Below are 27,453 nucleotides of genomic sequence, written 5' to 3' on the forward strand. Positions count from 1 at the left end.
CATCAAGACACTCTCTTCCTTCATCTTTTCTGAGGTAAGAGTTTAAAGGTTTGGTATCTTCAAAAGAGTCAATACAAGGCTGAGCGGACATTTCTTTAACCCTTTGCTCACTGATGACGGTGCTTTATTATTTTAAACATTAAGGACGGATTCAAGTCATTTTTAGCTATATGGTGTTATTTCCCAGTGTTATGTTGTAAATTATTTTGGTAAAAGATGAACCTGACAAATGTGAATGGAATATGCTAATAGATTTCACCTCAGCTGTGTGGACTCCTCTGTAAATGGTTCTGTCTCAGTAAGGAACTTTGTAGATAACAAACTAAGGCCAACACAATGCAATTTAGGATTTACACATTGTTAGCTTCCTCTTTGTCCTATGCTGTAAATCACTACTAATGATAGCAATGACAATAGAGGCTTAACAAAGAACAGGTGACAACAGTAGCACAAACAGGGTGGTAGACTTAGAACAATGCTCCAATGATTTCTCAAACACGGACTAGATTGTTGTCATTTTGACACTAATACAATGGATATCGTAATTGCACATTATCTTGGTTCTTTTTTGATGTTGCATTCACTTTTTGATTCATGTCAGAAAAGAAACACATGAATAATCTGGCATTCCTTCCTTTAATGGCTCATAATACTGTAACCAGAAAGTCATGCCCACATAAGGAAGGGCTGACAGAACCAGAGCCTCACTGTCAAAAGAGTGAGAGAGAGAGAGAGAGAAAGAGAGAGAGCTTATGCTGGGAAATCTGATCATGTGTTAATCTCCAAAGCATTCTGCAGCTGTGCTGGAGATATGAGTCACAGCACACACACACACATATACACACACATATTTCTGAAGTTATATTAGTGAGTGCATCTGGTATGGAATAGTTTTTATACTAAGATCATGATATTTCTTTTATCATACCCAAAAGCTTACAGCACATAATTTATGTTCTTGTTTTATTTGAGAGGAAATCATTTCACATTTATCCATGACAATTTGCTTAACATTTGTTGTTTTTTTTCAGATTTTTTTTTTTTTACATTACCTCTAAATTGAATCACATTTTAGAATGAAGGCATAATTGAGTTTTTTCTCTCTTTTGTTCAGAGCTTCATTCTGTTGAAGATCTGCTCTAAGTTCTAACTCTGTCAAATTAATTTAGCTCTGCTTTGATCATTTATCAGAAAGTAAATGTTCAGCATATTCAGACACACAGCTGTTTTCAAGTTAACTGGATAAAAAAGATGTCATAAAAATGTTACGAGTTACCTAAAATATTTAGCATGTTGAGGTGCCTTTCACACCTGTCCCGTCAGTGATTGACTCTGTCACACAGTGGTACAAAACGAAGTCTAAAGAACAATCGCAAACACTCTCTCTGTCTGCTTCATATAGGTCTAAAGCTCCCTCTCATCATGTCCGACACAGAGGACGTGTAAGTATTCTGACATTTGATGTAATAAAATGTATATTCATACTCTTGGTCAGGACTAATGATAAATCTTTCCTTCTCTTCAATCAGTGGGGTCGATGGTAAGTACTGAATTTGAATTCTTATTCATATTATTATTATCATTATTGCTGTTAATTTGTAGAAAAACATATGCCTTAGCCAGGATTTTCAAGTCTGTCATGTGTAAACATGTCCACTCAATATCTATTTGCATTTTATTTTAAATATTATGTATATGTATTTTTTCAGTCAGCATCAGTGTTTTCTTGGTATGTCTGCAGCTATTTTAATTATATTTAGAAACAGTCAAAGCCTTGGTGATAATTTTGCAGGCTTGGCTTCGCTTTATTTAGCATTATAAATTGATTCATTACAAAAGCACATATTTCAAATCTACAGTATATCCAATGCAAGAGTGTCTTGAATTTGCTTGTAGTGACTGATATTGTGCCACCTGCTGTTTGGCGGTTTTTTCATCAATCTCATGCCAGCATACTGCCTTCTGCCACTGTCACAGGGAGCTTTTTAAGAACATCTCTGGAGGCTAACATGTCAAATGCATGCAGTGGCTGGGGGCAGTATTAACAATGCTCATGTTACTGGTGTTCTCTGACGTGAATGCTCATGTGAGGCTACTGAACTGATCAGAGCACTGACTCCACAAAACACCAAACAAAAAAAGGCTCGGCATGCATTTAATGTATGATGTAATTCAAATTCTAATAGTGTTAAAAAAAAATAATAATAATTTTTGTATTCCTTTACTGCTTTCTTTTCTGGTATATGAAGAGTACGAAGAAGGAGGTAAAATAATAAACAAACAAATAATTAATCAACACTACTACAACCAAACCAACCAAGAGGATTTGACCATTAACTAGTCTTTAAATGTACTAATTCATCACAATGTTTCCTTATTCATTAAAAAATGTCCGAAGTAAGTTGTAACTAAATCAAATAAAATAATTAACCGAAACTAGAAAATCATTTGCTGAACTAATCTTTATCTAATTCAAGAACCTTTCAAATGTCAACTTTCATCATAACATAAACTAAAACCATAAGCATATTAATCATATTTATGGCAGGAAATCTAACCAGAGCTAACCAACATGTGCTGCCCCCTACAGCTTGAAGAGTGCCATGACCTTTGATGACCTTTTAAGCAGAATTCATAAAGCAGATTGGAATATTCCAGTATCTGGCGGCCTGAAGTTCTAAATTGTGTGGCTGCTGAAAAGGTCATTAAAATAAACCGTTGTTTTGATGCCTTGTCTATGTTTTTCAGATGTTAGTATGTGGATTATATCTGAGCATAAGGTGTGAAATTTATTCTAGTTTATTTTCCTATCAAACACAGAATAGATGGTTTTGGATTATTAGGATCAATGGGATTGGCAAGCAGGGAAAAACAAAGTAATTTCTTGTGGGTATTATGTATGGCATGTGGAATCCTGGTGTCTCAAGGTGTCATCATTTCATAACAGGTTCACCCATTATGTGCATCCTGTCGGCCAACTATACATTTCACACATGGCTTTCTCTCTCTTTCTCACTTAAACCAATACATAATCTCCCATTTCTGAATGCTCCTTCCTCTGCAACGCATTAACTGTTGATAACCTTCCATCCCCTGGTTGCTTGCTGCATGTATTATTAGCTGAAGAGGTAGTAGAGGTAGAGGCAGCTCCTGAGCCTGAGCCTGAGCCTGAGCCAGAGCCACAGGTGCATGAGGAAGGTATGTTGCATGAATATTCATTCATCCTTCCCATTTCCCCAAGACAACTAAAAACCGGCAGCGCACCTCATCTGCTATTTAAAAATCAGCCACGTTAATGTAGTTCCCCAGTAGTCCCCTTCCCCCCAAACCCAACAAAACTTTAACCACTACTGGTGGTACCTCCTCTTCGTTTCAGGCCCACCATGAGACTACCAAATGGTGACAGAGCTTAGATCCATGCCATTTCAGTCCCTTGTAGTGCATTTGAATTATGTTTCAGAATTGGACAATTTCCACCCTTTATGAACAAGGAGTATTTTCCAATTCGAATTCACTTGCAGACCAACGGGGAGTGAGCTGGAACGATCAAACTCTGACGCAGACGCTTTGTCACAACAAAAATGCTGCTTACTTTTAGGGTGGATGTTCTGAAAAGTCACACTGTTCTTGTGAATTAAGATTTGGACTAAGCATTTTGTAGATGAAACTAATCATCATAGATTAAAGTAGCATGACTGTAGATGAACTATTTTATAGCAGGAGTAGCTTCCCCAACACTAGAGGCCCGAGCTGATAATAAATCCCACTGCAACTCCTGCTCTAGCAGCAATGACGCTTATCAGATCACTGAAAACTCTACATTGAGAACTGTTTCTGAAGGTTACTCTAGGATGCATCTTGAAATAGATCCTGTTCTATTGCATGCATTATAATAATTCAGCTGCTACAAATGCAGCTGTTTCATAATACTCATGGAATGACTATTAATTGGTCAGTATATCCAAAATAATTGTCAAAGGGACAAAATGGGCTATAATAACTTATTCATTCTGTTTTCACTGGCTTAACACTGGAAAGGCTCTCTTTGGTACACTGAGCTATACTGACATTACATTAAATATATTATACTTATATATTAAACTATACATTAAATATTCAATTTAAATATAGCTTTTAAAAGCAAAATGCTGAAAGTGTCAAACAAGATGCCATCCATTATTAAGGCGCTTTTGTCCACTTTGAAATACCAGTCAATGTTTTACGATCATATGTATGCTAATAGAGGCTGGTCATCAATATGTTGTTATTTAGTTTATGTTCTTGCTCATATTGAGGTGTCCCATTGAAAGTGATTACCTAATTCATTCATCTGATTGTTTCTCTCTGAATGTAATCGATTTCTGTCAATGTATCCTGATATAATTTGGCACCTCAATTTGAGTGTCCGCTCAGCTGAACTCTGCACACAAAGCAACATTAATGTTCTCTATTTTACTCTTGCTTTCAACGCTTCATGCATGCAGAGGCCTATGAAGAGGAAGGTATGTTTGTCATTTTCTTGTATTTGTTACTTCTGATTAGAAAGAAGGTGTGGGGGAGGGGTCAATGCCTGAAAGTAACACGGTGAAATCAGATCCGAAACCTTACAACTTAAGATTGCCTGAATGGGGAGACACAGTAAACTGGCCTGAAGTGTCAATTGAAACTTACCTTAAGTCAAGAACGAGGGTGAAAGAATATGAAATGCTGACATTGCTCTGTGCTTTGCTTCTTTTTGCATGAATGTGCCACACCAGTGGAAGAAGGGGGACAAGATGGTAGTTTTTATTTCCTTCTGGAAAATATCTGGTCTGGATGTGGCTTTTTGCTTGTGTTTTTGGTGTGAAGGTCAAGCCAAATACTAGTTACGAAACATTGCAATGGCTCAAACACCTCATCTAGGTCACCTGCAGAGTCTAGTCAGCTATATAACAAACTCCAGTTTAGATGCTGTTATTCAAAAGAGATGGGAAAATGAATGAAGGGTAAAAAGATTTCCACGAGGCTTTGTTGTTATGTTTATTCTTGAAAGAGTGAGAGTGGTCCACTTGCCAGGAGTTCTGTGTCTGTTTCTACTCATGTACTTATAAGCACCTCACGATCTGAATTCTTATGCAATGATTTTTCTATATTTCTTTTGATCACATACTATATTTGTTTCACAACGAACCCAGTTTATTATCATTACTGAAACGATTGAAATTCATATATTATTTACTTTGTAAAAATGCATTCAGAAGTTACACACATAATTCTTAAATCTCAGGTAATATAAACCAGCACTGAGTTGTTACTAAGAGTAACTCCATATTCATGGATATGGCTAACAGAATTCCCAATGATTGTTGATTGAGCTTGTTTTAAACTCTCTAACCATGTTACATGTCCCTCTCCCTTTTTTTTTAATTTTTTTCATAACAGAGGAGAAGCCCAAGTTCAAGTAAGTAGAATTGTCCACTAAGCATTTTCTATAGCCGAGCAGCCAATTCCAATGCTGCGATGCAATACAGCATCCTCAGAGTGTTACTGAGGAGCTGCAAGATACCCAGAATCCCACTAAAACACATTTTGCTTTCATTCCCTTCAGACCAAGTGCACCAAAGATCCCTGATGGGGAAAAGGTGGACTTTGATGTAAGCAAGCACTTAATTGAATACATTATATTATAATGATAATGCTATGTATTCAACTTTGTAAGAATACAAGTTTCAGGTCATAATTTTGTGTATGCAAACAGGACATCCAGAAGAAGCGTCAAAACAAAGACCTGGTTGAGCTGCAGGCCCTGATTGATGCCCACTTTGAGCACAGGCAGAAGGAAGAGGAAGAGCTTATTGCTCTGAAAGACAGAATCGTGAGTATCAGCTATCTCCTCAAATTATCCCACTAAATAGGTGGATTCTCAACAAATAAATAAATACAGTATGTGGAGATTAAATATTGAAGTTGAAATGATCTACCTGTATTTTATCTTGAAGCTTCCTCTAAGAAAAACAAGAAAACAATTAGACTGTAAACAAGACGATCACTGCAACAATATTACAGTAATATTAATACTCATAAGAGCCCATTTTCACTAACCAATAACTGAGACATAAGATGGTGTTTGTAGGAAACTTGAGAGTGATTTTTCAATCTGATGCGAGAGATTCAAGTTTCTCACGCCAGTTTCATTTTCCTGGATCAGTCAAGGTATGGAATAAAATATATCGCTATAAAATGTTTTTGTTCTTTGAAATAAAGCTTAAGATAGATAATTGTCTCCAATAAAGTTGAACAATTCTTGAAAAACTTCTATTTTCATGTAATAAATCAAAAGTGAAATGAAAAATAAAACAAAGCTAAATAGATATATTTAAAAATGACAAAGGCACCAAATTACCAAAATTAAAAACTGAATATTAATTAATTAATCACTTTAAATATGAATAAACACTATTGTTGTATAGTACATAAATAATACTTAAATAACCCTGGGCTAGATGATACAGTGAATAAACGAAGGCGAATAAAATGAAACATCTGACAGATGATATAATATCAGGACGCTACTGACCAATCAGAATCAAATATTCCAGAGCACTGTGTTTCAGAATATTGAAATGGACACATTTAATGTGTGCATGTGCAGGAGAAAAGGAGGTCTGAGAGGGCAGAACAGCAGAGGATCCGCGCTGAGAAGGACAAGGAACGTCAGGCAAGACGTGAGGAAGAGAGGCTGAGGAAGGAGGAGGCTGATGCTAAGAAGAGAGCAGATGAAGATGCCAAGAAGAAGTCTGCCCTGTCTAACATGGGCTCGCAGTACAGCAGCTACCTGCAGAAGGTTTTTCTATCAACCCCAACTCTGATTCTGTCAATCATCACTGAATACAGTACTGTATATGACCGTGAAAAGTGTTTTGTTTGCACATTGCTAAAAACAGGCTGATTCAAAGAGGGGAGGTAAGAAGCAAACTGAAAGAGAGAAGAAGAAGAAGATTCTGGCAGACAGACGCAAACCACTGAACATTGACCATCTGAATGAGGACAAGCTGAGGTCAGCACAGATCTGACACCTCTATGGGAAAGACAACTTGTTCTGATGAAACTTTGCGTGTGTAATCTAAATGTGTTTCGGTGCATATGTTGGTTTAGGGAGAAAGCTAAAGAGCTGTGGGACTGGTTGTACCAACTGGAGGCTGAGAAGTTTGAGCACATTGAGAAACTCAAGAGGCAGAAGTATGAGGTGAGGGAGCTGTCCAATGACCATTTACACAATACAACATCTGTAAAATGATTTTACTTTATATTACATTTGTTTTACTAGGGGAGATGCACTACTTTGTCAACTGCACCCTGGACAAGTTATAGCCTAAAGAGATAGCTGACCCATAAGTGAAAATCTCTGTTACAAAAAGAGATGTTAGACAGAATGCCAATCACCATTGACGATCAACATTCAATTTCATTGTAAAATGTACATAATTCAGTGTTGTCTGAGATGCACAATCTGCCAGTCACACAGGTTTGGAATAACATAAATATGAGGAAATTATGACTTTCATTTTTGGGTTGACTATCTGTTCAGTGAACAAGCATAAGCACAGTTTATGTACAACTACAAAATCAGCCCGGCTAGCTGCTTTTAGCTTAAATTTGCTTAAATTTAAAGCCAATGTCTTATCAGTTATGGCCCTTGAATTTGATTCAGATGTGATGTGGATTTTCAGTGACTCTTTCTGCAGGTTACATCGACATGGCTTTTGGTGGAGACAAGTCTTTGTGAATCATTAAAGAATTTCTTCAATTGATTCATTCAGAAACTAAACACCTAGTGTGTGTTGCTTGGAGACACAACACTCTCTTAAAAATAAAGGTGCTCCACGAGGCCATAGAAGAACCTCTTTGTCTAAACGGTTCCATAAAGAACCTTTCTATTTCACAAAAGGTTGTTTGTGGAAACAGAAGGTTCTTCAGATTATAAAAAAAGGTTAGAAAGATTATTCTTTAAATAATTTTTTACTGAATGTCTCTATGTGAAACCAAAAATGGTTCTTCTATGGCATCGCTGTGAAGAACCTTTTGAAGCACCTTTATTTTTTTAGAGAGATGTTGATTCTGCTTCGGCTTTGTTTTTGCTGGTGGAAAAAAATATGTTTAAAGAAGCGGTCATATTGCTGGCAAAAACATTATCTATATTATTTATACATAAAATTTCAATAGTGTGACCTACGAATCAAAGCTCCCACAAAAAATTGACTCTTAATCCAAGTAGCTTTCTGTTGATCAGCGTGTATGAGCGACCAACCTGAACCCACTGTGAAATTTGTGAGGGGACACAGCTTTCACCCTCATGTGAAATTCCTGATCTCATGGAGTCCTATTGTTGACTCTATTTGAAGGAAAGGTTTATTATAACTGCCTCTTAAGTAACTGGCAAAATTTGATCTAAAATGTAATTAACTATTGATTTAATGAACTATATAAAAGCAATAGTGCATTTCTCTCATTTGGGAGTTTGACAAAAAAAAAAAAAAAAAACGTGACCATATCAGTCAAATATGTGAGAGCAGGTCGTGCAGGTTATCTAGAGTGTGTTTATGTGCGGTTGCTCAGGTCTCAGCTGTTTTCTGCTGTTCTGCAGGTTACAACCCAGCGTAAGAGAGTGGAGGAGCTCAGTAAATAGTGAGTAACTGGAAATATAGGAAGTTAAGGCTTTGTTCAGCAACAGGGACATGCCGGCATGGTCTGCATGCATGAGACTCTCTGGGAAACAGGTCGATTCAGACCACAGGTGAAAGGTCATATGTACTGTGTTGATCTCTTTCAATCCAGCAGCTAAAGGAAACCACTGATCCAACAATTTAGCAGTAGAGATGTGAATCATGGTAAACTAAAGTTAGTCAGCATCTGAGCTTTCATATCCCAAGGTGTTTCTCCTGCAGGTAAGTGTGTGTGATCATTTAAGCTCAATACCGTCTTGCTGAGGGATCCTATACAACAGCACAAAACACTATGCCACACAATGCTGCTCCATACCAGCTCTTGAGGTCAGCACGTCCTGAGCATCAAGTCAGAATGATTTGTGTGTGTGTGTCAGCACTCAATGATAGAGGACAGCTATCCCAATCCAGGATCCTGTGGTTGAGGTATGATCTGGCAGGTGTAAAAACGCTCATGTGTTGTTTTCAGGTCATCTCTCTCAGAAACCGCATTGATGAATTGCAGAAGCAGTGAGTAGCTCCTCCTTACCACACACACAGTAATATTACTATCTAACTTTATTCTAATTTCATTATCTAATCATTTCACACCCCATTAAAACTCTCAAAGTCACTGTCACTCACAAATAAGCTGTCATTGGCAGCACAAGTTTACAAAACATGTCCTAAAACTTGATATAGGGCTGCAGTCTTGAGGCTGTTGTAGAGATGGTAGGTATCTGGGACATTTTTGTAGCACTGTGACAGATTTACTGAAGCGTGAAGCCTTTGAGAGTAAGTTTCTGCAGAGCTGGAAGAGTTTTGTCCACCACAGTCAGACAGTGAACCCTCGTTGAAGTGTCCTCATGCTCCCCGAGTACGTTTACATGCAGAGTTTGATTTCAGTAGGACTAAAGCAATTCTTCATCTGTTTTAAATGGCATGTAGAAACTTTAGTCTGACTGAATTACAGTTTGCTATGGCCTTTTCGCTGCATTCAAAGTGCGACTACAAACCCGTACCTTCAAATTGCCCATATTAAGACATGTCCCTTATTCAAGTTTGAAACTTAACACAGAAGTAGTCTAGATTAAAGAAAATAATTTTATGCCTATTGTGCAGCACTTATTTATCCATTTTATGACAACTAAATAGTTTTGTTAATAAAGAAACCTGGAAAAGTTGAGCGATTGACCTTAAACCATTTGCTACAGACTTGATTTCCAATCACTGATCTCTCTGTATGGATTATGTATATTTGATATAATCTATATTATAGGTCAGTGTTGTGTATCCTCTAAAATTCTGGGTTTCCCCTCTTGTAAAGAGTTTGCCCAGTCATTCATGTGCTTGTAATTCATTATTGACTGCAAATATTCGCTAATGCATTGTGTCATATATGTGAGCCTGGACCACAAAATCAGTCATAAGGGTAAATAAAAAAACATAATTTAGATTTATACGTAATCTCAAAGTTTAATAAAATGTAAAATTGAAAATCAGGAATCTGAGGATGCAATTTTCTTTTTTTTTTTTTAATTACAATATTGAGAAAATCAACTTTAAAACTGTCCAAATTAAGTTCTTAGCAATACATATTATTAATAAAAATTAGGTGTTAATATTTTTAAGGTAAGTTTTTGCTATATATATAAAATATCTTCTTGGAACATGATCTTTACTTAATCGCCTGATCTTTGGCATAAAATAAAAGTCAATAATTTTAAACCAATACAGTTTAATTTTGGCTATTGCTACAAATATACCCCAGCGACTTAAGACCGTTTTTGTGATCCAGGGTCACATATTTACACTTGGACAGAGAGATGAAGACTGTAACTGAATTATAATCCCGCATGTAAACAAACTTGATTTCTGAAGCGATTTACAGACAATGAAAAATAAAGCTCACTCTTATATCGCTCAACGTGAAATAAGTAGTGTAGCTTACGTGGCACAATAAAGTTCTTGTCTGTTCCTGATCTGGCTTATTTTTCATTGGTGCCAGCAAACCTGAACTGAGATGAATGTGTTTGGTAAACACAAGGTAATGAGTGGTGTAAATGTGATGTGTATCAGCTGCTGCTGTGATTTAAGACTAAGACAGGCCTGTTTAACAAACTGACAGAGCTCAGAGAAAGAGCGGTAAGTCCTGCATGGAGTGACCGCGATTTCAGTTCCACGTGCATGACAGACTTTGTGTGAACACAGTAAGTGAGAAGAACATCCTGCAGGACTGGACTGAGAAAACGGTGTAAAGATAGCACAATCACATGCTAACTACTGAATACTTACATTTGAGAAATTACATAAAAAAAAAAAAAAAAAAGGATCCCTGTCCTGTATGGTGTTTTTTCGGTCTTTCTACTGATATGTCTGTTACACTCAGCACCACTAACTCGCTCTTTCTTTGCTATTCAGCTCCAAGAAGGGCGCTGCTGCTCGCCGCAGAAAGTAAGCTTTCATGGAGGAATCTACACTCGTGGTCAAGACATGCCTGCTCCCTGTGTCTCTGGGCTCTGCCTTCAATCACCAGGCATCTCTGATCCCAACCAATGTTTGCAGTTTACCAGAGGCTATCAAAGGCGATCTTCCACACCCTGCATGACATTAACACTGTCCTGTCTTAGCAGTAGCTGCAGTAGGAACTTCTCCCCTTGCTTTGTCTTATGGCTCTCACCTTCCGTTTTTGTAAATAATGTTTGGCTCACCAGCTTTATCTGTTGCATCTGGCAGTTCAATAAAATTATTCTTCAAGACTGATAAACTAGAACTGAGCATGTTTCCTGATTATACTGAGAAACTTGGACGCTTAAGCACTGAATCAAACTGAATATGAACCTTGTAAGTCTTCTGTTCTACTTGATGTGTTCACAGTGGGCTCCATGCTTTGGATGCCCTGTCTGTATGTATTCATATTTCTGCATATCGATGGGTAATTAGCCAATGACGTGTGGATATGTCATTTACTCCAAAAACGATGTTTCTTATCTGGACATGGATCTAAATGTCTTTATGAACAGTTAAATCTTTCAAAATCTCAGTTCTGGGCAGGTTTTTATGGTAAATGGACTGCATTTATATAGCGCTTTCAACAGACCACATGGCCATCCAAAGCGCTTTACAAGTTTCCTCACATTCACCCATTCATTCATACACCGACTGCAGTGTCAGCTATTCAAGGCACAATCCAGCTCGCCGCATCTGGGGTTAGGTGTCTTGCTCAAGGACACCTCGACACTTGGTCAGGTGGAGCCGAGGATTGAACCACCAACCTTCCGGTTTGTAGACAACCTATGTGAACCACTGAGCCACTGCCACCCAAAATCCAAAGAGTCATACATACCCTGAAGCTGGGAAAACAACCTCATGACAATGGTTATGGGCTGATAGAACCATATGAAAGGTAACAGACAGGAAAAAAAAAAAATTGAATAAAATAAAAACTAGTTTAAAAAGTGAACCAGCAGGTGCTGACAACCAGAAACCATTGAAACGAGTTTTGAAAAATAAATAAATAAATACAACTCAAACACAAACTCTGCACCTTCAAAAAATATATAATATCATTTTTTTGAAAGATTTTTTTTTTATTTAAAATGGAAATATACATACAGTATAGTACACAACTTAGAACTAAGCATATTATGTATTTTGCAATTCTTCAGCAGGGTAAAATGTTAAAACCAAGAAAGAGGGCTCCACAAGAAAATATATAATTCTATAAAATATTATAAAATATTTCAATCTATACAGAGGTATTCATTATGACCATCCATTTGCATTTTATTGATGCAACATTGCAATACTGTGGACACAGATATGAAAACAGGAACTTCACATACTCAGTTTTACGTCTAGTATCTCACACAAAAAAAGCTAAAGCTGTTCTTAACATGCATTACTGTATAAAGCAAATTTATGTTGACTTTGCAACAACTCCAGCAACTTCAACAATGACCAGATGCTTCATCGATAAAAGCTATGCATAATTCATACGTATTGTACGTGTATAAAATGTTGTATTTTAAGTGAAGCATTGTTCTTATATGGTAATAAATAAATAAAGTGCTCAAAATACAGCATAAGATCAATTATTCAATAAACGTGATTGTTCATAACATGTTATCAAATCACATAATATTCAGATCATTAAGAAGTAACACTACCTGTCGAAAAGCATCTAAATACAATTAGTACATCTTTATTTCAATGTGTTCTGTGGTACAATTCCTTATATACAGATCGGGAGCACATAGCTAGTTACATTATTACTGTTGCTGTTGGATTCAAAAAAGCTTTCACATTACTTCCTTTATGCATGCACTTCATGTTTAGAACCTTTTCTGAAATATTTAACAATTTTCTTAGAACAAACTGTATATTCTGCTCCGTGAAAAATAGAAAAACTTCCAACACTATGCAGATTTGATGGTCCTTCACGTTCAAGTTGAATGATAAGTAACACTTTCTGTTATTATGGTTTAAGGTTTATGACCACTGGCAGGAACAGTCTGTAGGCTCCTGTATGGTGTAACTAACCCACGTGGAGTTTCCACTGCAGTAGAGCTGGACTGAGCGCCGCTGCAGCCCCATCTCTCTGCAGCACTTACAGAAGCGTGCATACGTGTTGATGTTGTAGTTGTAAATACTTGCAGATGGACACTTTCCATCACATGACACTATGTTGACCTGTGAACATGAACATGAGCTGTAAGCCAGTTTACAGCCAAATTAGATCTTGATTATAATGGGTATAATCTGAAATGAACTCACCGGTCTGTTACTACGGCAGTCATTCTTTCTAATTGTCATCCTTACAGTCACTTTCTGACATGACTTCCCGTCCTCTTTACCTACAGCATAGAAAGTCAATGGATTATCTTTTTCATCCTGTATGACAACTCTAATACATTTATTGAACAACTTCTGGTCTCACTATGAGGATTAAGTATCTTCTGATTTAGACTGTGATTTAAAGGGGTCGTGAACTGAGAAAACAAAGTTCCCTTGATATTTTGACATATAAGAGGTCATAGTATCATAAAAACATCCTGTAAGTTTCAGAACTCAGACGTTTCTGGTTAATCTAAAAACATCTCGTATTGAAGGCAGTCTGCCCAAATGTTAGATTCGGTAATGTGCCACTCTTTGATGTAACAGTGTGGATAAACACTGTCTCTGCAGAAGAAGATCAACGCCTGCTTCTCAAGAACTCAAGAATGCTGGGATGCCACTTTAAGTGACATCACTGGCTGGCTTTGCCTCTGATTATAAAGTAATCTTTAGATTCAGCACATGCTTGAATATGCATAAGATAAATCTTAATTTGAGTGTTGTTACAAAGCGTAATCTGTCTGAAAAGCATGACGCTGAATATTATCATGTCCTTTATGTGCATTAAAATGATGGGCTATTTTAATCTGGTCTAACACCACATCTTACCTTAGAATTTTCCATAGTATGAACTGTTTTTAAAAAAAATAGATTTTATAATAACAAACAGTTCACCTTTTTCATCCTCCCCTAAGATTAAACGTGTTAACTTGTAACTTCACAGGATTTTAATCACTTATTCTTGTAATGAATAACTGATTTGAAATAATAAAATTCTTTCCCCACTTAGCTGATAAAAAAGTAATCACTATAAAACTACTTATCTACTGAAAATAAATGATACATATGAATTCACTCATACTCAAGATCAATATCATTCAATCCACCACCAGATGAGCCCCATTACTTGATTTTCCAATAAAATACACAGATCATTAGTGAGCAGAAGCTGTAATGGTTTGAGTAATGTGGCAGAGAAGGCAACAACTCTGGAAGGAGTCAACAGATTTGGAAAACGCTTTGTATTGCTAATGTTGCCACATCACCCAAAACATTACCAAACACCCCATTACCACAAACTACACATACTATGTGATCAGAAGCTACAGCCTAAGCACCCTGAATCATGCAGAGCTACAGAAACTCTCTAACTGGCCACTACCAACAGTACATTGTTGGCAATCAACAATGCACTGCCCAACAGAGCAAAATGGGGAAAGATTTACAGTAGCTGCTTCCAAGAAACATCTGGGAGAAAAGTGACTAGAGGTATAAATGACTTCAGTGAGCAGTTATCTTCAAATCTGTTGAGATTCCTGTATTGTTTGAATAGGGGGAGTACATTGTTGGAAATCAACAATGGTGATGGCAGGTCTTGAGGTCTGATGTTAGTATCAGGTACCTTGTTCACAGTTTGTGCTAACTGTGGGTTTCAAAGGGCTAACAGAGAAGGGGAACAGGGAGCTCGCAGCGCCTGGAGAGATTGTTACAGAACGTTACACTCAGCCTGATGCAAGAAATGAACTTTTTGCTGTTGTGTGCATGTCAGTGCTTTTAAACAATTCTCGATTGTTCCCAGGATTTATTGTTTTTATCTTAGGTCTATGAATTTTGCTCTTTACCTTGATGGTACAGAACAAAGGTCCTGTTTGTTGCTTTCATTCATACATATTGAGTGCAAAAACTTGTGGAAGAAACAGATGGAGCTTTTGAATGTCAACGTTACCTGTATGTTTCTTGTAATAACAAGAGCAAAACAACGGAATGTATCCTCAGTACTCACATGTCTTGCAGCACCCATCCATGTAGCTCACAACGGTGCCCCCAATCTAAGACAAGATGACCATTTTGAAAAATGTAGCAGGGTTCAGACAATTTTGCTAAATGTTTATTACAGTAGTTATTGTTTTATATATCTTGTCATGAAGGAAGGTGTCAGTATATTATGGAACCACTGCTTAATCACTGAATCAAGACCAGAAAGGTTTCATAAACGCATTATGTATTAGTTTTTTTTATAGTGTAGTCACGTCACTCTGTCACGTACATGTGTTTGTGTGTATCTTACCTGTACCTTCATGTATTATTTAGGTTTATGTTTATCAAGAAGACAGAATTTACCTTCATGCACTCAGTTTCGTTGAAGGGCGGACAGCTGTAAGGGTGCGAGACGAGCACAGGTCCTGACAGAGTGTCTGTACAGTCATAGTGCATGCAGTCAGACACCCAGCTGCGTCCTGGCTGGAGAGGGAAACACACAAAACACTCTACATTTACATCACAGCAGAACAAACTCAATAGGGACACATTGCTGCAAGAGAGTTGTCAGAAAAATATGGGGTAAAAAATATTTCAATTAAATTTTTTAATTTAATAATGGCTTCAGAACAACATGTTTGTATATAATATCTCATTCTGCAAGGATGCATAAAATTAGTCAAAAGTGACAGCATTGACATTTACTGTGTAATATTACAAACGTAACTATTTCAAATAAATTTCACCAAAAAATATTTAAAAAATGTATCATAATTTCCGCAAAAACTAATTTAAATAAGTGATAAAGCCATTTAGTTCTGTGCAACTTTTGTACAGGGTTTTGAGTGGAGGAGACCATCACCTTGTACATAGTTACAGATCCATTCTCACTCTGGATCAGGCAAGAAATGTTCTTACACATTCCACAGCAGCTGCTGGGGTCTTTAGGAGGGATGTATATCTGGTTCTGGAGAACACATAACACCATTAGGAGGTATCTTGTGTTTGGCTTGTGTGTGTTTTGTACAGTTGGAATACTCACAGGCTGGCAGCGTGCAGTGCAGTTAGTGCCAGTGGCTCTGAGGAGATAGAAACCTGTGGCAGAGTCCAGTGTGTGTGTGCACTGTGTGGTGTAACACACACCCTGATCACGATGCTCCACCAGTGTCTGCCCCGGCCGCATCACTCCCCGTTCACCATCTACACACACTGCCTCTCTCACTACGAAAACACACACGCACAGAAATGTTCACATACAGTACATACATTTTCTCATGTATCTTCAGAGAATTTCAAACAGACGTGTTTGTTCTCACCACAAAAGAATCGTTTGCAGGCACACCGGTTTTCAGGATCGGACAGAAATGCTCTGTCTAACTGCATACTTTCCCCCTACAACACAATACAATACATCTGATATCAGATGTGAACCAACAAGTCATACAAGAGCAAGAAAGATAATGGAATAATAAATATATGCAAAAAATACAAGGTTGTTTATAGTGACTCACCAGAGCACATTTAGGCCGAAGGACTTTCTCACATGCACATTCTAAGAGAGAGAGGTGCTTTATTCTTTATCAGAAACATTTAATACAGATTCACATTCTGTTTCTTTAGCACACATTCACAGACACTCACAAACATAGACAAGCAATACACAAACAGACTGACTTACCCTCACAATGATATCACATGAACAAAGACAATCTAATGTACAGTAAGTACTTCGACTTAGAGTACATTGTCATTAGGTTGGGGGCTTACCACATGTCTGTGATGGGCAACACTGATCTTGAATCCTTGTGGAAATTACGGCCATGCCAACTGGACATGTGATGTCTAAGCATCGAGACGTCTCACACACTGCATACATATACACACAACACAGTTACAATAACAGTTCACTGTTTCAGTTAAGTTGGTGTTTTGAAGGTATTTCTTTTTGTGGAGCTTGAAGTTTGTCAACCTTTATGTGACTGTTCATTTACATACATGCAAGTTTAGACTACTCGTTCTTCTGCGGATAATGGTTGATGTTAAAAATATTTTTTTTTTTTTACTGTAACAGGCTTACCATAAGCTCACAACTGTGAATGAAAATGTGAATGTTGGTATGTTTAATCATGTGTTTGTACTCACAGCAGTGATAAACTGGACAGCAGCGCTCTGTGCTGTTTGTGTCCACAATCAACAGTTCTCCATCCTGACACACCGGAGCTGCCTCAGAACATTTGTCACACACTAACACAATAAAAAACACACAAAAAAATCATTAGGTAGGCTGAAATCAAATAATGATGACAGGGTGGAAATTAATTTTCAAGGAAGAATTTACCCGAAATATAACTTACTATTTACTATTTAATATACAAAATAACTATATTGTATAATATAGTGTTACAGTACAAAGTCCTAACAATTTCTCTCTTTTTATTCAATGGAAGAATGTCAGTCATATGGGATTGGAACAACATGATTTTAACATAAATTGTCATGACTTACTGCAGATGTGTGCCAAACAGCAGCTGCCTTCAGCACGAGTGGCGATCAATGTCTGATCCTCACGACACACAGGAATGTCCAAGACACACTGATCAGGATCACACTCTAACAAAAACAAACAATAAACATAAATGAATTTGAATGCATGCACAAGTATACAAACTCACAGACACAAGCTTAGACACAAAATATGTCCAAACTCACCACATAAGTATTCTGGGCAGCAGGAGTCCTGCCTATGATATGACACCAACTTCTCCCCGTATTTACAATCCATAGGAGCCGCCTTACACATGCTCTGGTTACAAACTGTCACAAAATGATTTAAGGAATAGTTCACTTCAGAAATGAACATTTTGTCATCATTTTCTCACCCTTATGTCATTCCAAACCTGTATACGTTTCTCATGTTAAACACTAAATATATAATAATTATAATAATAATAATTATAATTTTTTAATAATAAAGACTTTTGAAGAACCAAACAGATGTTGGACCCCATTGACTTCCATAGAAGGGAAAGAAAAGTGAAAGCGTAGTGACATTCAGCCAAGTATGGTGACCCATACTTAGAATTCGTGCTCTGCATAACCCATCCAAAGTGCACACACACAGCATTGAACACACACACACCATGAACACACACCTGGAGCAGTGGGCATCATTTATGCTGCAGGGCCGGGGAGCAGTTGGGGGTTTGATGCCTTGCTCATGGGCACCTAAGTCATGGTATTGAGTGTGGACAGAGCACTGGACATTCACTCCCCCCACCTACAATTCCTGCCAGACTGTGACTCAAACTCGCAACCATTGGATTATGAGTCCAAATCGCTAACCATTAGACCACGAATTCCCCAAGACTTCTGAAATACTATGGAAGTCAATCGGGACCATTAACCGTTTGATTACCAGTATTCTGTTAAATTCCTTCTTTTATGTTCAACAGTTGAAAGAAACTTATACAGGTTTGGAACAACATAAGGGTGACTACGTTTTCATTTTTTAATGAACTATCCCTTTAAGTATCTAAAATAATTAAGTAATGGTAAAATAGTACATTTAATACATTAATATATGAGTTACAGTTATATGCATTAGCCAATACAATGTCAAATAGCGTTGGGCAGTATCACAATTTTCATTTTAGATGTAGTCAACCCCAGAATGTTTTCAGAGAAAATCTACTGACATAAACACAAAAAAATTAAAGCGACATCGTCTTATTTTAACTTGATGGATGTAAACAGTTTATTTTTACATATGCCTACTCACTCTGCCTTCAGTAAATACGTGTGAAATGATTGTGTAACAAACCACAGGCTTTCTGAGGGCAGCAGCTGCTGTCATCTGCCAGGTTGACTGTAATCTCTCCTGTACGCATGCAGACTGGCTGAGGGATGTTACTGCAGTTATACTCCACTGGCACTATGCTGTCGTTTTCACACTTGTACATGCAGCAGCCATCCAGTGAGGCTTTCCAAACCTCCCCAAGAGCACGTGGGGTTCCAAAACTATCAGTACATGCTGCAATATCAACATATCGTAACTTGAGTAAATTAATAACAAGGGCTAAAGCCTTTAAAAAGAGAGAGAAACAGACAAGGAGCATACCACACTTGCTGGGTGGAATGCATAGGGCTGAATAGGGTCGGTGTAATAGAGTTCCCTCTGGACACACACAGCCCTCTGAAAGGCCTGTGCATTGCTCTGGGACAAACTCAAACTCTTGGTTTGGGCAAGATGGAGCAGTGCAGGCAGGCAGACATGCTTGGTACCGCAGATTTTCTGGGCACATGAATGCTACACAGGAAAACATTAGAGAACATACCAATGAATGGCATTTAACACCATATACATCTGTGGAAATCATTGTCACTTAAAGCTGTGTTGATATGCCTTGCTAACTACATACGGCAGAAATCAGAGCTCCTCCATTCCATGCAGATGTTGAATTTGTGGCAGGAAGCAGCATAAGCAGCCAAAGCAACACACGGATTATTCACATACTCCACATCTCTGACCCACATCTCACAGAACATTGCTGGAGGGACCTGCAGTGCAAAAAAGCATTCAGGAAATGTAGTCAATAGTCACAGGTGTGTTTTGCAGGTTTGGTATTGTTGGCATGTGCATGTTGTGTGCCGTACGTAAGGATGGCAGATGGTGAAGGTACGGTTGCTCAGCATGCTAATGCACTGGGAGCAGTCGCCCGTGGTGCAGTTGGCCTCCCTCCGTCTGCTGTGACTGACGTAGCTGGTGGTGTTGGGAATCTGCCAGCTATCGATAAACACGGCCGGATCCTCTTGCTCAGGCACAACTGTACCGTTAGACAGAGTCAGATCATTCAGAGGATTACCATCACAACTACCTGGACAAGGTGAAAAAGAGAAAGATGAGAGCGGTGGAGAGTGAGGAACACGAAGAAAGTGGATGGCATTAAAATACAACATGATCATTTTTCCAGTATGTATAATCTGTGGTTATTGGTTTCGTACCACACAAGCCCATTGTGAGGAGTCTGTTGTTGTAGCTGTCCATCTCAATCACCATCATGCCTGTAGTGTGGAACCACTGGATCTTCAGACCAGCTGGACTTCGGATTAGATACATGTTTCCTGTGTCCAGAATCTCAAAACCAAATTTCTTAAAACGTGGCTTTGCATACCTGGAGTTCACATATAGCTAGAAAAAAAACAATCCATTGTATATTTTGAACCTCTTTCAATCATATATTTATGATTGAAAGATTGATTACATATATATTTTATATAAGATTTATTTAAACCTCTTTTTATATTCTATTACCACTACAAATGTTATTTCAAGAATTGCAAACGATGGATACTCACACGTCTCTCCAGACGATTGATGAGCACTTCGTTGGATTTGTGAGTAATGTTTAAAGCAGCCAGACACAAATTGGTAAAGTTCCACACAAGCTGGAAGCAAATAGAATGATATTATCACTTTGAATTTTATTTTTATTACACATAAAGAGCACTAGAGTTGTGAGGAGCTATCCTGAAGGTTAGTTGAAACAGTTGTGCATATCTCACAGTGTCATCTGCTCCAGAACACTCTTGTACAAGGATGCTGACAGTCTCATTGGGAAGCTGAGCCACCACATATAAAGCAGCTTTATAAATTGCAACACTTTTCCCATCAAATGTGATCAGATTAAGATCAGGAAACACTGAACAACGACCTACATGCCAAAAGAAATATATACATTGTAATAAACATTCAGTAATTCTACAAATGACAAAATAGAAAAGATCATAGTAATGTATATCATGCAGGTGTTACTCACATGGACAGTCCCATCGTGGACAACACTTATCACCATTGACCAGTATAGCAAAGCCAAGCAGACCACAGTTTGGAGGTGTAGGATCATATGGGCAGCTCTGGGACTTATTGAAGAGGAGCAACTGGCCACTGACACAAATAAGCTTTGTACATTCATCCACAATCTCTGAATATGGAGACTACAGACACATAAACATCATATTATTTAGTTTAGCATGTAATAGCTGATTTTGGTTATCCAAATATATGTAAACATTTGTTCATACCACCACATAATTAAAGACAGCTAACTCTATATAAAAGTATTTTCTAATTGACTTACAGTGCATGCTCTGCTTGGCTCGAGAGCAGTAGTTTTTGAAACTGCATGCATCTGGCTCGTCATCCAGTGCTCTGTTTCTATCGTGTAGGGCAGGCTGGTCATCACAGATGAACTCAGTGTTGTTTGGGCAGTGTCTGGAGCAGGTGGCATAGCGGTGCCTGTGGTACGTTCATCCACCAGAGGGTGCTCAGTAGATGCACTTGCAGTGGTTACAGGACTACTCTCAGCGACAGTAGAGGAAGTAGGCGGATGTGTGGAAATGGTAGTCTGGGTAAAAACTGATGCCACACTAGGCACTGGGGTTGTTCCAATTGATGAAAGCAGTGTTGTTGTCAGACCAGTTTCAGTGGTGTACTCTGTAAATCCAAAGGTGTATTCAGAGATGTCAGGAATGTGTGTTGGAAGTGTGCTAGAAGTAGCAACAGGCATACTAGAAGAAGTTCTGTCTATGGAAACAGTGGTCACTTTATCTGTAGAAGTGGTTGTAGGTGTTCTCAATGCTGTTGCATTCCTAGTTGGAGGTGAGATGCTGGTTGTGGCCACAACTCGTGGAGTTTCTCGTAGTGTCGTAGCCCCAGCCACCTGTGAGGTCAGGACTGGTGTGACACGGGTTGTGAATTCTGGAGACATTGTGGAAGGAAAGGTGCTGGAGGACTCATGGACCAGTGCTGATGTCTGGGTTGTCGCAGTGGTTGACAGCACAGCTCTATCTGTGTCAAGAGAAACCCTAGTTGTCTCAGTGACAGAATGAATGCTCAAAGGTCTAGCTGTGGACGTTTGAGTGGTAGAAATAATCTCTTCCTCAGCTGCAGTAGACGTTAGCAGAGGTGTCACAGAAGTGATCATTGTTTCTGTGGTTTTTGTTGGAGCTTGAGTTACTGATGTTGCCATTGTAAGTATGGATGGTGAAGCTGGAGAAATCTCAGGCATTGCAGATGTGGTGGTTGTAGTTGTCAAAGAATAAGGAGGATGAACTGGTGATGTGCTGACTTTGTCTGAAAAGAGAGCAGTGGTGGAAACTAAACCCCAGTGAGACTCCGTAGGGCCCAGTGTAGTAGAAGCAGAGGCATCTCTAGAAGTTGTCTTGTCAGTAGGTGACACATGTGATGTAAGCAGTGTTGATGTTTCTTCTGTAGGTGCTGAGGTGAATGGGATGCTGGTGTAGGTGGTAAGTGGTGTCTCTGCTATCCTGGCACTGGTTTGGGTTGTTTCTGGTGATGGAGTTGAGGTGGTTTGGATTACTCTCCAGTCCGTCTGTAATGTAATATCAGTTGTTGGAACATCAGGATAAGGATATATAACAGATGTTGGTTGATAGGTTATTTTTGCTGTGGTTTCTGTTGGCACAAATGCAGGAGCTTGAGAGGACACTGTGGTGATGAAGGCTGCTGGAGCGGCTGTAGGCACAGACACTGTTGTTTTTGAAGTTTCGGGTTGCTCTGAGGTTGATGTTGAAGGAATAAAAGGTGTAATTTGAGTGGAAGTTGGTGTTGGAAAAGCAGAACTTGTGGTTTTTACTGCAATGTGAGTGGTTGAAGTGTCAATATCTGTAGAGGAAGTGGAAGTGGTAGTGATGTCCAAAGTCCCATGTGTTTCAGAGGTGCTCTCTGGGGTCTTCACTGTGTGTAAAGATGTTGGAAAGGACATTTTTTCTGTGGCGATAGAGGTACTGGACTCTAATATAGATGTTGTAGTTGATGGTGAGGTGGACTTTGTTGTGCTGATGATTTCAGCAGGAAACTGTGTACTGCCACTAGAAGTCACAGAGGGTGTTGTGGTCTTTTGAGTAGATATAAAGGCCTCTGTGATTCTGGGGGTCTCGGTACTAGAGGTGAGGGGAGAGGACACTTTGACTGTTGGGGAAGTGGCATCTGTGGAGCTTATGCTGGCTGAGACTGGAAGCATAGGCATGGTCGGCTCTTTACTTGAGGTAGATGACAGAACGGGACTAAAAGTCGACAGTGAGGGGATAGCTGTGGTACGTGTGAGAAGTGTCAAAGACTCTGTTGGCTTGCTTGTTGTAGAGGTCTCTGAGAGAGCTTCTGAGAGAGACACTGGGCTAGTGTGCACTGTGGTGGAAGAAGTGGAACTGTGGGTGATGCTTGGTGCTTTAGTGGTTCTCTCAGTGGAAGCCAGTGGGCTTGGGGAGAAAGAAGTGGATGTTGTTAATGTGGTAATGGTTTCCACCACTCCAGGTCTGATAGGAGAAGATGTAAGCTTGGCAGAGCTTGGCATGTGTGCTGTAGGTGTGAAAGCAGTGGTGCTAGACCCTGACACTGTTGAAGAAGTGAGTGATATAGAAACTGCTGGACCACTCAAGGTGGAATACTCTGAGGAAGATGTTGATGATATTGCAGTACTGGGTGAAGTGAATGGGGGAGCAACAGCAGGCTTAATGCCTAAACACAAATACAGCATTTATTAGATACTGCACAAAATATCTAATCTTAACTGATATAGCGAACTGTGTTACTTTAAGCTAGATAAACTGGAGCTTGGAAAAAAAAAAGACGGTTTGCATTAGTGCTGGTTAAAATAGAATTTACGAAACTGTAACTGAAAGGTAACATAAGCTGCCTTAGTCAAATAATATGAAAATAATTGTGGAAGTAAATCCCAACCTATCATTTACCCCATTCAAATGAAAAATGTCAGTGATTTTATTTTACACTAGCGGTGTACAAACACAAATAGTAGCTTACAGTCCTCCATAAAGACACATCTGTGAGTGACCTCGTCTAGAACCATGTGACTTGGACACTGAGGCAGGCATCCCTCAACCCTACAGAAAGGTGCATGTCAGCCATGTCACTTTACACAATTTAGATTCTTGTAAATATTGGCAGAAAACAAATGTGTGGGGGTCTGCTCTTACTTCAGGATACTTGCACAGCTCAGACCTGATGGGTCACTGCATGTCCTGAAGCACGGACTCACACATGATTCATACTGCCACTGACATCGAGGACCCATTGGATAGTGGGGTATGCCCCCTGTAGAAAAAAAAAAAGATTTGAAAAAAGCAAGTCATGATATTTCTGTGTGATTATAAGCAAGGTCGTGCGCATATGTAGCCACATGCTGACCTGTCAGTTTGAAAAGAGTAGCTCGGCGGTACCGATCGGAGTGACTGTATTTCATGAGTTGGAGTCTGGACAACATGAAATGCAGAAAAAACCCTGGCTTTGCCAGAGACTCTAGCGAATCAAAACTTGATATCCAGGTGTCTCTGTGAAGAACAAATGTAGCTGCATCCCAAAATGCTTCAGCTTCTTCCCACTTCTGCAGTCTCAGCTGGCCACTGCGCTCTGCTTTTAAGAAGTAGTTGGGTCTGTCTGCCGCCTCAAATGACACCAGAGATGTGTCTGCAGCATTAACAACATACTCATTAAAAAAAGCAACATATACACAGTATATATATAAAATAATATAATACATCTGAAGTAGGAGATCTTTGCTTCAAAATGTTTAGATTTGGTTTGAAATGTGTATGTTTTAGTATTTACTGTATATTTACAAAAGTGACTTTATCATTTTTATTCTGATTGTGTGCTTTTGTCTGTCTGACTGACCATGTGGTCTGGCTTTGCTGATGCCTGGTGTCATCATGAACAATGTCAGGATCTCATCAGTGCTCCTCAATTCTCTTTTTGGGAACACCAGTCCACTTGTCTTATTGGCTGCCAACAGTGTTCCTCTCTCTCTGTAGGTCAATAGCTTCAGTGGGCCTTTCCCTAAAGCTATGCAGACGTGCATTTCCACACACACACAACTGTCAAAATGAAAAACTTCTCAGACAAATACAAATATTATTATCATTAAAACTACGGATGTACCTTTGTTGTAGTATTCACAGTCATAAGCTGTAAGAGGAAGAAGATAGTGTAACTAATCATACAGTACTATAAAAACCAGTCATGTGATGAAAAACTAAACTAATGTAGATCACCCAGTTCCTTCTTCCTCCAGACTTTCGTTATCTTTTACAAGAATGTTCATTCACCGTTGTATACCCAGTTATTGATTATTATCACAATGATTGATTCTAGGAATATGACTGGGCTGAGGTGTCACTCACGGCAGACAGAAGGGGAGCGCCAATCGATGGTGACGCCCTTTTGGCAGCAGCGGTGAGCATATGCTGCAACACTGGTGCAGAAACACTCACAGTCTCCTCCACGGTTGCAGCCACAGGTGTCCACCAGGCAGTTCATATAGAACCATGTGACATCTACCTACAGAGCATCAAACACCTTTAAACACAGAAACACTCTCCCACTCACATGTACATTCTGACTCGGTGTGAATACTGTTATCGGTGATCAGCTTACCACAGGGTGGCAGACTTGGAACACTTCACTGAGCAAAATCCCACACTGTCTTTTTGCAAAAGGCTCTCGAAGAGGATTCAGATTGCAGGGGTGCCTTATATCAGCACTGTTCACACACTAATGGGACATTCACACACAAACAGACACTTTCAGTGTAAAGAGTTTGATCACAAGTCTACCGCCACATTTTAGACAATCTGAAGGGCAAAAACACAATGTTTAGCCACCTAGCAAAGAGAAAAAGATAAAATTGTGCATACGCTACTTGTAAAAGTTTGGAATAAATAAGATTTTCTAATGTTTTTGAAAAATCACTCACAGAGGCTTTAAACAGTAAAAGTACAATATAAAACAACTAATTTCTATTTGAAGCCATCAAAGGAATAACTTACATTTTTAAATATATTAAAATAGAAAAGGTATTTAGAATTGTAGTAATTCGGCTGGGATTTAAATGTCAATTTCACAATAGTACTGTATTTACTGTATTTAAATTACATTATTATTTTGATCAAATAAATGCAACCTGGGTAAGCATAAAATAATTTTTTCAAAAGCTTAAAAAGTCCTAACTATTCCAAACATTTGACTGGTAGTGTTTATCTGTGTGACATGCCTCTGCCGCTGTCCAGCTGTTGCCAAACTCCTGTGGTGTTGATGAGTCAATGTTCTCTGGTGTTCTCATCTCATTCGCTGTCTTCTGATCAAAGTTCCCACAAAGACCGGTTAGCTTGCCCTAGAATATAGTCAAAAACACACAAATACACACCTGTAATCAAAACTGATCTGCAAATGACCGTTTCGCAAAACTACTAAAGTTTACACTTACTGCAGAGTCAAGAATCAGTTACATCTTCTTTGTGTGTGTGTGTTGTTGTTGTTTTTTTCTTTTTTACCTGCCAGCGTGGCCCAGCTTGTATATGTACAGTGGTTTTTCTGTCCCACAGCACTGTAAGGTCTTCTCCAAGCAGATGCACAATGGTATAGTATCCTGCTTGCCAGATATATACTTTCTGCCTGTCGATCACACTTGATGGGTTCTGCATGTGAAATAAATCCGCAGAATATAATCAACGGTTGTTAGAGTACCTCAGTGGTTTCACACCAAACCAGTGTTTCGAGTAACAGAAGACTGCAGATGCAACACCCTCACCACTATGATGCATTATGACAAACAGTATGATGCAACAAAATACATGTGCTGGTCATATAATTAGAATATCATCAAAAAGTTGATTTCACTAATTCCATTCAAAAAGTGAAACTTGTATATTATATTCATTCATTACACACAGACTGATATATTTCAAATGTTTATTTCTTTAATTTTGATGATTATAACTGACAACTAAGGAAAATCCCAAATTCAGTATCTCAGAAAACTAGAATATTACTTAAGACCAATACAAAGAAAGGATTTTTAGAAATCTTGGCCAACTAAAAAGTATGAAAATGAAAAGTATGAGCATGTACAGCACTCAATACTTAGTTGGGCCTCCTTTTGCCTGAATTACTGCAGCAATGCGGCGTGGCATGGAGTTGATCAGTCTGTGGCACTGCTCAGGTGTTATGAGAGCCCAGGTTGCTCTTATACTGGCCTTCAGCTCTTCTGCATTATTGGGTCTGGCATTTAACATCTTACTCTTCACAATACCCCATAGATTTTCTATTGGGTTAAGGTCAGGCGAGTTTGCTGGCCAATTAAGAAAA

At 38.6% G+C, this 27,453-nt stretch overlaps 2 protein-coding genes across 2 annotated transcripts in view; one reads left to right on the forward strand and one right to left on the reverse strand.

The window, feature by feature from the left end:
• The first annotated feature begins 2,149 nt into the window (after window positions 1-2,149).
• Window positions 2,150-11,448, forward strand: tnnt3b (troponin T type 3b (skeletal, fast)). The gene is made up of 10 exons (XM_052561201.1): window positions 2,150-2,264; window positions 4,485-4,502; window positions 5,422-5,440; window positions 5,588-5,633; window positions 5,738-5,854; window positions 6,632-6,823; window positions 6,924-7,036; window positions 7,135-7,225; window positions 9,172-9,212; window positions 11,103-11,448. Exons 1-10 carry the CDS (start codon window positions 2,150-2,152, stop codon window positions 11,137-11,139), a joined length of 789 nt encoding a protein of 262 aa, XP_052417161.1. The 3' UTR covers window positions 11,140-11,448.
• An 808-nt stretch (window positions 11,449-12,256) lies between these two features.
• Window positions 12,257-27,453, reverse strand: part of otog (otogelin) — a 37,896-nt gene continuing 22,699 nt past the window's right edge. The window contains exons 27-56 of the mRNA XM_052559937.1: window positions 26,640-26,783; window positions 26,360-26,479; window positions 25,744-25,860; window positions 25,491-25,647; window positions 25,249-25,275; window positions 24,985-25,152; window positions 24,499-24,777; window positions 24,288-24,405; window positions 24,115-24,194; window positions 21,413-23,811; window positions 21,092-21,269; window positions 20,838-20,986; window positions 20,631-20,720; window positions 20,277-20,463; window positions 19,929-20,149; window positions 19,694-19,832; window positions 19,393-19,581; window positions 19,096-19,305; window positions 17,985-18,089; window positions 17,781-17,885; window positions 17,418-17,519; window positions 17,043-17,141; window positions 16,787-16,827; window positions 16,592-16,667; window positions 16,318-16,496; window positions 16,138-16,242; window positions 15,639-15,758; window positions 15,301-15,346; window positions 13,458-13,537; window positions 12,257-13,373 (exon numbers count right to left, since the gene is read on the reverse strand). Of these exons, the coding sequence (XP_052415897.1) occupies window positions 13,173-13,373; window positions 13,458-13,537; window positions 15,301-15,346; window positions 15,639-15,758; window positions 16,138-16,242; window positions 16,318-16,496; window positions 16,592-16,667; window positions 16,787-16,827; window positions 17,043-17,141; window positions 17,418-17,519; window positions 17,781-17,885; window positions 17,985-18,089; window positions 19,096-19,305; window positions 19,393-19,581; window positions 19,694-19,832; window positions 19,929-20,149; window positions 20,277-20,463; window positions 20,631-20,720; window positions 20,838-20,986; window positions 21,092-21,269; window positions 21,413-23,811; window positions 24,115-24,194; window positions 24,288-24,405; window positions 24,499-24,777; window positions 24,985-25,152; window positions 25,249-25,275; window positions 25,491-25,647; window positions 25,744-25,860; window positions 26,360-26,479; window positions 26,640-26,783 (6,231 nt within the window). The 3' untranslated portion in view covers window positions 12,257-13,172. The remainder of the gene's footprint in view (window positions 13,374-13,457; window positions 13,538-15,300; window positions 15,347-15,638; window positions 15,759-16,137; window positions 16,243-16,317; window positions 16,497-16,591; window positions 16,668-16,786; window positions 16,828-17,042; window positions 17,142-17,417; window positions 17,520-17,780; window positions 17,886-17,984; window positions 18,090-19,095; window positions 19,306-19,392; window positions 19,582-19,693; window positions 19,833-19,928; window positions 20,150-20,276; window positions 20,464-20,630; window positions 20,721-20,837; window positions 20,987-21,091; window positions 21,270-21,412; window positions 23,812-24,114; window positions 24,195-24,287; window positions 24,406-24,498; window positions 24,778-24,984; window positions 25,153-25,248; window positions 25,276-25,490; window positions 25,648-25,743; window positions 25,861-26,359; window positions 26,480-26,639; window positions 26,784-27,453) is intronic.

This window comes from Carassius gibelio, chromosome B7 (genome assembly GCF_023724105.1).
Source record: "Carassius gibelio isolate Cgi1373 ecotype wild population from Czech Republic chromosome B7, carGib1.2-hapl.c, whole genome shotgun sequence".
In the NCBI taxonomy this organism is placed as follows: domain Eukaryota; kingdom Metazoa; phylum Chordata; class Actinopteri; order Cypriniformes; family Cyprinidae; genus Carassius; species Carassius gibelio.

Coding starts and splice junctions, on each gene's coding strand:
- tnnt3b (XM_052561201.1), top strand. CDS start 2,150: ATGCATTTAATGTATGATGTAATTCAAATTCTAATAGTGTTAAAAAAA. Junction 5,634..5,737: donor GGGAAAAGGTGGACTTTGAT/GTAAGCAAGCAC, acceptor GTATGCAAACAG/GACATCCAGAAGAAGCGTCA. Junction 6,824..6,923: donor ACAGCAGCTACCTGCAGAAG/GTTTTTCTATCA, acceptor TGCTAAAAACAG/GCTGATTCAAAGAGGGGAGG.